General features: G+C 50.7%; 1 protein-coding gene across 1 annotated transcript; it reads right to left on the bottom strand.

Annotated features, from left to right (window-relative positions):
- Positions 1–210: 210 nt before the first annotated feature.
- HOXD3 (homeobox D3) lies at positions 211–8329 on the bottom strand. Its single transcript, XM_012650708.1, has 3 exons — positions 8248–8329; positions 3567–4191; positions 211–1803 (listed from the first exon to the last, which is right to left on the bottom strand). Exons 2-3 carry the CDS (start codon positions 4105–4107, stop codon positions 1046–1048), a joined length of 1299 nt encoding a protein of 432 aa, XP_012506162.1. The 5' UTR covers positions 4108–4191; positions 8248–8329; the 3' UTR covers positions 211–1045.
- Positions 8330–9388: the final 1059 nt, after the last annotated feature.

Here is a 9388-nt window from a genome sequence, read left to right as displayed (position 1 = left end):
TCTAGGTTTGCACCCTCATTTTTTCTCCTAATTTCAACAGCTGGAAAGTAATAAAGTATCTCCAGAATCAATCTGTGAACTAGATCCCAAAGAAATAAAATAATTTTTCAAAGGGTCAGTCTATTACCGGGCCTTCCATAGGGATTGTGCAAAAGGTAAAGGCATAATGATCTGCTTGCAATTGTGCGTGATTAACACAAATACACTTCCGACTGAGAAATTTTTTTATTCTAAATATTTGTTCAAATAGTATCAGACAATTTGAAATCAATAAACTGTGTCGAGTGGCGAGGACTATAGCTGTTGAGAAAACTGACTAATGTGTGTCTTGCAACGCCACCGAGTTTCCTGACTCTCTACCCATGAAGGACAATTTTCGGTCTTAATCCTTTACATCAACTACAAACACCAGCCACGGTTACAACTGTTCAAAACTACTCTTCTCAACTAGTTCAGACCAAGGGGACTAAAGAGGTGAAATGTGGCCCCAAGGCCTAGAAGCGCGTTCCTATACTCGGCTGGAGAAATCTACAAATATACACATAAATACATTCAGACAAGGATAAATAATCAGAGAAACGAAATGATTCGCTTCAAATAAATACAGAGAGTTTAGTCCGATGCGATCCTTACGGGACGCCAAGGAGCATATAAATTAAGGTCTCCGAAACTAAGCTAGACGCGGGCCAGGACCAGGGCTCTCAGGGCTCTGATCCCTCTGCAGGGCACACCACCGATGGGTCTCAGACTTACCTTTGGGACACCATTACCAGATTAGAGTCCCTCGGTCCGCAGTACGTGGCACTGTCAGGCTTACAGGGGAGGATCCTTGCGGCTGATTTATGGCGAGTCACCCAAAGGAGGACGCGCATGGAGGGGAGGCCTGGTCGCCTGCGCCTCTGCCGCTGGAGGCCTGAGACCCCGGAGCAGCGGCAGGGCCAGAGCGAGGGAGGGGGTCCCCAGCTGCCCCGCGGGCGCCGCCCGCCACCCCCACCACCAAAGCAGGAGAGGTAATTGCGCCGCGAGTTCGGACCAGCGGCGGCCGCTACAGATGCGTCAGTTTGGGGGCCTCGGACAGGCGTCCCTGAGACGGGTGGTGGGCTGAGAGATCTGTGTAGGTGGGATGAGGGTCGCACGGTCCATGGTGGTGGTTGCCAGGAATCTGCGCGGCGCAACTGTAGTCCACGCTGGCCGACGACGGGTGCGAGAGGTGGCCCAGGTTGAAGACAGGCCCGGACGCGGGCGCCATGGAGTCGACGAAGTTGCCGCCCACGTACACCGGACTGCCCTGCAGGTTGGCGCTGGCGAAGCCGCCGCCGTTGCTCGCCATGGGGTGGGGCTCGAACTCCGGCGCCGCATAGCGCTTCTGCTGTGGCAGGCAGCTGCTGAGCGGCGCCGTGTAGGCGGCCAGGCCGTACATGTTGGGCTGCGATTTGGCGAAAGCGGGCGGCGAGGGCGCGTCGTAGGCCAGGCCGGGCACTGGCGGCAGCTGGCCCGAGTAGGCCACGTGGCCGGCGGCGCCGCCGAGCGGAGGGCTGCGCTCAGGGGACTGGCCAGCCGGCGAGTGCAGGATGCCCTTGGCCTTCTGGTCCTTTTTGTACTTCATGCGCCGGTTCTGGAACCAGATCTTGATCTGGCGTTCGGTGAGATTCAGCAGGTTGGCCATCTCCACACGGCGCGGCCGGCACAAGTAGCGGTTGAAGTGGAATTCTTTTTCCAACTCCACCAGCTGCGCACTCGTGTACGCGGTGCGTACCCGTTTGGATGCTGGGCCCGGCGGGCTCTTGTCCTCGCAGCTCTCTCCTGGGCAGGGAGGGAGAGAGAGGGGCCGCTGAGCGAGGGGGAAGAGAGGTGCTTTCCTGGTTCCTTTTTCCTCCTCCCTTTCCCCCACCTCCATCCAATCCAGGCTAAAGCGGGGAGGAGGCGTTTGAGAGGTACGATTCCGAGGGGGACTCACCTCCTCCTCAGGCCTACCTGTCAGTCGCACCTGAAACCTCCATCTGCTTTCTGAGATCCGATTCACTGTGCCCACCCTCTCCCCTCCAGCCTAGCCCATCGTCTCATCTCCACCAAAGGCCATGAAGGAGTTTAATGAGAGACTAGGAGCAGCTGGTAAGGCCCACCCCACCCCTCCGTCAAAGAAGGGCCAGACTTCTTTGAACACTCCTCCCAGCCTCTGCTGGGGGTGGGGAGCAAGGAGGAGGAAGCAGCTCCATCCTGCCTTGCTTAGGGACTGGCTCCTAGACAAAGCACCCCCCAGGGAACAAAGAATGAAGGTGGGGATCTTGGTACCTCACTCCAGCCCAGCAGTACCCAAAGGCAGGGGGGTGATAAACCAAAAAAATACTGCCCTGGATTTTTAGGGGGTCCAAGGCCAGGCTAAAAGCATTTTGAGTATTGCAGTGCTGGGAGCAGCAGCCTCGGCCACCTCTCAGCTGCTTGTCCACTCCCTTCCTGGGAAGACAAATGGATTTCTCCAGGGAGGGAGGGCCTGAGCCTGCAGCTGAAGAGGGAGGGGCAGGAAAAGGAGCTGCAGGCAGGATGATACCTTCCCTTTAGGAGCAGCAGCCCCAGAGACCATCAGGCAAACCAGAGACCTGATACAAGCCACACCCCAGGCCTCAGACTAGCCTTGGACCTGGAAGCAAGTTCATCTACCTGAAGATAAACCACATCAGAGAACACAAGGCCAGAAAATTTCAGGAATGAAGCAGTCTGACCAGAGAGAAGGAGGAGGCTTCAGAGCTCCTGGCCATGCCTGTCTCCTTCCATACACAGTAGACCTAGAGAAGACCTTCTCAACTCTAGGGTACCCCTTCTAAGGAGAAAAATCCAAAACTGCTCTTGTCTCTCAGAACATCCTCTCCCCTTAGGATATACACCTCCCCATTGCAGATTTGCTGGAATGGGGAGACATGGGCTGGGGTAGGTCAAGTGGAATCTCATGGTTGTGCCTTGCAGGGCCTGGAATCAAATTGGTTGGATTCAAATCTACCACTTTGCAGTTTCATGATCTTGGGCGAGTTGCTTATCATTTCTAAAGTTTCCTTATTTGTAAAATGAGAATGTTATACCTACCTCAAAAGATTCTTTGGAAAATTAAGTTAGTTAATGCTTATAAAGTACTTGGCATGCTTCTTGACATATTGCTCCTTAGACTTGACTTACTAATTTGAAGGAATGGGATTCATGTGGTACAGACTATGTAACCAGCTAGGCTTGGGGATTATAACACCTGTCTTCAAATTTTGAAAAGCTGTTGGGTGGAAAATGGAGCTAAGTTATGACTAGCAGCCCCGGAAAACAGATGTCAGTTTAAGGAAGAGCTCTATATTAATAACTGTGAGACCTCTCCAGCAATGGCACCAGCTGCCTGGAATGGAAGTGAGCACCCTGTCACTGCAAGGGCATGACCCCAATCAGGGACACTAAAAAGGAAGGACATTTCAGCATGAGCAGGAGTATAGAGATTTGGCTTCCAAGGTTGCACTCCCAGCCATGACTGGGGCTTCCTGGAGTCAGTCTGAAGGGGCCTTGGTCCAGGGTGAGCCATCTCAGAGAGCTACCTGCAGTGGCACAGCTGTTCTTCTGCTTGGAGTTCTGTCGGGACTCTTTCATCCAGGGGAAGATCTGCTTGCTGATGGTGGCTGAGGAGCTAGAAGCATTGGGTCCCCCTTTGGGCTTCTTGGCAGGCACTCCACCTCCAGGATTGGTGGGTGAAGATGGGGGCAGGGTCGGTGGTGGAGGAGGGGGTTGTGGTGGCTGTTGCTCTGAGTTCAGACCAGGAGGCTGGCTGCCACCACCCCCACCTTGGCTGTTCCCAGTGCCAGGCCGCATACAGCTACCATTCAGTTCAGCTCCCTTGTGCGCCTGGGCTCGAAGAGGTGCAGAGCTCTGGATGGAGCAGGCAGAACCTGGGTAATCAGTGTCCAGGGAGTTGGCAGCAGCAGGGGGTGGGTAGGGCTGATGAGGGTTGCTGTAGCCATAAGTGTCAGTGGCTTTGCTGTAGCCATAGCCTCCGAACAGTCCTGGGTTTTCATAGTAAGCAGCCTTCTGCATTGTGCACACAGGAAGCTCCAGGGCCTGCTGACCCTGCTCAAATAACATTGACTACCACTGTCTCCTTCACTGCCACCTCCAATGTCTTCAGAATCCTGAGAGAGCTGGGCCAGCCTCCAGGCTCCAGGTCACCTGCTGAGAAGAAAAGTGAGAGGCCCAGAGGGACTGTCATTGGCAAGACCAGTCAATATAGAAGAAGTAGCCCATGCTCTCTGCTCCCCACCCATTTCATGGAGGGTGGGGAAGATGGGCAAGGTGCTGGTTCTGGGATTTATCTGAACCCTTAGAAAAGTCAGAAGGAATTTTTCCTAAATTTAAGAAAAGACCTTTTCTTTAACTCAACTCTAGCAAGGGAAGAGGCTTCCCTCTACCCCAGATGCATATTTTTTCCCTTCGAAATTGTCCATTAGCCTTTGATCCTGTGTAGAAAAGACTTACGGCCTCATACATTTTACTGGCTGATACTCCCACTAAACTGTGAGCTCCTTGCAGGCAGGGACTGTGTCATTCATCTGTATATTCCTAACATTCAGCCCAGTGTCCTGCATGTAGCAAATGCAATAAATGCCTGTTGAATGAGTGGATGAATAAATAGATCAATCAGTCAATCACTGGGTCATCACAGGGTTTTGATGGATAAATGTAAGCCCTATAACAATGAGAACAGCAAGAGCTCTAAAAAAAAAAAAAAAAAAAAAAACCTCCCCCACCTGATTTCAAAATCACAGCATCTTTCATGAAAGTTCAGACACTCCACTTTGCGATGACAGGGTGAGAATCAGCCCAGTCGGCTCTGTGGGTCGGCACTGTGAGGCCTACAATGTAGAAAACTAGGAGATAAAAACCAAGAAGAAGACTTCCAGAGTTATTTTGAAGCCAGAAAATGTTTCTTCTCTTTCATCTACATTTTTCTAGACCCTTTACTTTGTCCTCCCACTACTTTTAAATGGATACCACTGGAAATGGGTGAAAAGATTTAGAATTTGAAATGCATGGAATATGGGTGAATACAGAATGCTTTAAAACTTTATCATTTTTACCCTGGGTCTATTGTATAAATAGATATTATTATTGACCTCTGCTCTCGAGCATCTATTCCACCCCACCTCCCACCTAACCCACAGCCAATGAGAGAGCCTTTCATGACATGATGAATGGGCCCAGAATTAGAAAAAGAAAAAAAACACTAAGAAATATTCTACTTCTTTTGTATCCTCTGACTCCTGATGGGGGTTTCCCTTCTCCTCCTTCCCCACTTCTTCTGAAAGGCTCCTAAGGAGTTAAAGTATAACTAATACCATTCAATCACTTTTGTCTGTTTGATAAAGAAAACTCATAGGTCAGCTCCGTGGTCTTAATTCTTGATCTCATCATTTAGACAGCCTTCCTTCCCAGTAACTCTCCCTGGCTTCCATCCTCATCATCATGATGGACCACATTATCTAGATAGCTTATGTGGCCTAATGGAGTTGACCACAGGTACCAAAAACACTTCTCTGTCCACTCCTTTTCTCTTCACTTTCACCTGAGAGCCTAACTCAATTTTTTAAATTCTTCAAATTAGTCTTTGTTTGGTAGGCAGTTTTCTTGCTCATTGTGTTTTATAATATAAGTGAATATGCCATTTATCTTGATGAAGAACAGGCCCTTTTCAATGGGGTACCATAATACTAAGATGGTATGTTGTAGGAATTGTTTCTGCTGGTGTTCTTAAATGTATGCAGTTAGGAATCTACCTAACAAAGCTGGACTTAATCTTCCTTTTGATTAATTTTCTATATCTTTCCCTGTTAATGTTACTGAATATCAAATGGACAGCTACGTCCTCATCCTATGACTAATATTTACATGTGTTTGCCCCAAGAGAGACACTCTGGGTTTGGGTAAATTTTGGGCTTTTCTGGGATTCTGCTTCCAGTCTTAATGGTTCGGATGTCTAAATGGTCACACCAGACACTCAGACCACCAGAACTTGCTGCTGCTTCTGTCATTCCATTTACAACTGTGGAAGCAAAACATCCCCCCTCCTGCCTCCCAAGTTGACCAAGTTTATCTTGATAAGTGGACTAGTCACATTAAAATAGGTTCTTTAGGAACTGACCAGATCTTTGAGACAGATGGCTTTACATATATGTTTGTTCCTATGGCATATACCTAGAAAAAGTTGTGTACAGACCTCCAAAGTACAAATACTAGGCAGTTTCCTGACTAACCACTGTCTGGTTTCCTGCCTGTTTACATTGTCCTAAGAAATTTTCAGGCCCACTCGATGATCTGCTACCTTCATGTCTATTTCCCCAAAAGCAAGTGCTGGCTGTAGGCAATGCTGTCTTAACTGGGAAGGGCTTTGCAGTCCCCCCAAAATACAGCACCCCAAAGAAGCCACCTCTCTTAAAACAAAACCTGAGAACATTGTTACAAAACTGGTAAAAAGGCTTATTTCTTTCGAGAAATCCCTTCTCCTTGTGAACTCTGCTTGAACCTAAAAAGCAGGAACGGGTCATAAATCACTTGGACAATGGTCAACTGTTCAGTGGCTCATCTTTTCGACCCCCCCCTTTTTTAAAGGCTTTCTTTTCTCGCCCTTTGGTACCTTTGCTCATTTGGGCTCCAAGATCCAAATGCCTTGGGGTGAACACGGGCCGGTGTAGGGGGAGGGGCGGTCGAGCCGAGCTCCACATTTCTTCGAAGTCCTGAGCTGCCTTTTTTCTCCCTTCTCCTCCTCTCCATCCCCTAAGCCCGGGAAACCGGCCCAGGCCATGCCCTGTGTCTCCTGGAGAAGGGGCGCCAAATGGGGTCTGGCTCGCCCTTTCTTGAGGTTCCGGGAAGTTGCCCAACTCAGCTCGGAGGCCCAGCCACAGGCCCGGAATACAGTGCCAAACGGTCTCCCATCGGAAAGGAGGCATCCTCTGAGCGACCACCACCCGCTCCCTGGCCGTGCTTGCCCGCTGTGCCAACGAAGCAGCCCAGCCCTGATACTTGCTCACTGCACTTAATTCTGCCCGGGATCAATACCTAATATGATACCGAATAAATAAAGGGCGCTCACAGCGGCCAGGGGACGGGGTTATTAAGCAGCTGGAGCTCTGACGGTGCATATCAATGCACCTGTCATTGTGGTTTGTAACAAAATTTATGACTGCGACCACGGCGGCAGTAAACGCTTCAGTAAGGAATGAAAAGAAAAACACTTCCCAAGGCCCGGCACTTTTCAGAAGTGGAAAGCAGGCTCCGCGTAGGAGGCAGCGCAGCAAAAGAATTCCCTACTCCGCACTTTTCCCGCTCGCGCACCCCGTGAGCAGCGGGATTATATAAAGTGGCCGGCGCTTGCCTCTGCTAGCAGCTCTGCTCAGCCACCGGAGTCAGGACGGGACACGCGCAGCCTCGCCGGGAACCGAAGACCTGCTGCCGCCGCGGCCTGGGACGCCAGGAGGCTCGCCGGACGCACCGCGCGGACACCGGCCTGGCGCTCGCTTGCCCGCTGTGGCCGTGGAAAGGCTGTAGGGAAGGGTTGGGAAGGGAGGGGGCAACAGGGGCCGGGCTGTGACTAGCGCTGCAATCGTCGTAAATCACGGATGGGTACAGTCAGTCTGTGCAAGTTGGAAGAGAAAGGGGAGGCAATGGAGTGCTAGTTGCGTCAGTTTCTCTCAAAATTCTCTAAGGTTTGAGTCGGTCTCGGCGACTCTCCCTGTTAACCGGGGCCTCAGAAGCCCACGTATCTCTTTCCCAGACTCTTGCTGGGCATCCTGTTAATTCACTGGAACCGAGCAATGATTCGACCTTCCATGTTGGCTTTGCTAATTTAGGATTTGGAAACCAGTCCTTTTCCAGTTGCTTGGAATGGGATTTATTTACGTTCTGCCCAAGTTCTCCTGATCTCAGCCTGAGCCTTTTCTGCTCTATGGGAATCCCTGAGCGCCCTTCTAAATCACCCTTATTTAGCACAGATAACTCAATACTGAAATGCACCCTGCATTTAAGGCACTGGGCTCATCCCATTAAAGCGCCATAAATTTGAAGGCCGATGAGCGGTTATCTTGTAACGGGCGGCAGTTCACACTGAGGTGATCCACTTCAAAGCCGCCCTTTGTTTTACGTTCTGATGTATGAATTTTGACATGGCTACCCTGAATTGCAGTACAGATGGAAATGTAGTGGAAATTATTTTTTATAATTACACCCACTCACCACAATTATGTATGTGTGTGTTTTCTTGAATTTTGTCTCTTTTTGTAGGCTCTTCTGGTTTCTTTTGATATTCTGTGGAGGCGGATCTGGAACAAAATGGAAAACTCTCAGTAGCAGCAGTTTCTTTCTTACAAACAATATGTTGAGAGGACCCCCTTTAAGGGTATCATAATCAATGTGACTATTGTATATGGTGCCCTCGGCCATCCAGAGGCCTTCTCCCTAGTAGGAAAGAGACTCAGTTGGCTCTCAGGGAGCTAGAGGCTGTTAACACCAAGATCCTTGGCTGGATGGAGGAGAGGAGAGCCCAAACCTGAGGGAAGAGCCAGATCCTCTGGCCAGGGGATGAGCAAAGTAGGTCAGAGGAGCAGGGAAACAAGTCCACCCTCCTCCTGCTCCCACCAAGCTCTAAATGCCCCAGGGTCCCAATCCCAGAGGCTAAACCCACCATGCTAGGAGAAGAAGAGAGACTGTGCAGAATAAAGGTGGGAGGGAGGCTACAGACTGAGGCACCAGGAAAGGCTGGTAAATGTGCCTGAATGGATCTAGTCAGGGCTGCCCCACAGAGCCTCAATGAAGAGGGAGCTGGGTGCTATTTCCAGGTTTGTACATTAAATTTCTACCTCGGATGCTCTCCCTGAGTTTATTTACTCCTGTAAGTATCCACACACTTGGCCTGGGCTGCCCACTACTGGGTCAGGATCAGGCTGCAAACCACCTAAGAAACAAACATCCTTTCTACCTCCACCCAAAACCACCGACCAAGGGGCCCAAGCAGTGACACCATTCGGGGGTGGGGTCCCTGCCCTGGCAGGTGAAGGGAGAGGGACAGAGTCCCGCTCTTGCATCTGCCCTGTGCAATTTGTCGACTCAGTAGTTTGCAAACACTAAACCGCACCCGGGAAAGCCTCACACAAAGCGTTCAGGGCACTTCTAAAGACCACAGCGCACAGCCATAAGCCTTTGAAGTGACCTTTGGCTCGAGCCACAATAACTCACCCCTTAATGAACACCCAACGGAAGCGCCTCAGAGAGATCCCAGCCCGGTAGGGCTCCTAACTTCGCGCCCCAGCTTCAGCTTCCCCGCCACCCGGGCCCAAGGAGCAAGCCGCTCTCCCGCCCCCACCCCAAGCCCGCTTGG

The sequence above is a fragment of the Propithecus coquereli genome, unplaced genomic scaffold, assembly GCF_000956105.1.
Source record: "Propithecus coquereli isolate 6110/MARCELLA unplaced genomic scaffold, Pcoq_1.0 Scaffold34, whole genome shotgun sequence".
NCBI lineage: Eukaryota > Metazoa > Chordata > Mammalia > Primates > Indriidae > Propithecus > Propithecus coquereli.
This window is presented reverse-complemented; position numbering and strand designations above follow the sequence as displayed.

What these genes read in the sequence shown, in the direction of transcription:
- HOXD3 (XM_012650708.1), bottom strand. Translation starts at nt 4,107, where the DNA reads ATGTTATTTGAGCAGGGTCAGCAGGCCCTGGAGCTTCCTGTGTGCACA. An exon ending in GAACAGCTGTGCCACTGCAG is followed by an intron (nt 1,804 to 3,566) that starts GTAGCTCTCTGA and finishes CTCCCTGCCCAG; the next exon opens with GAGAGAGCTGCGAGGACAAG.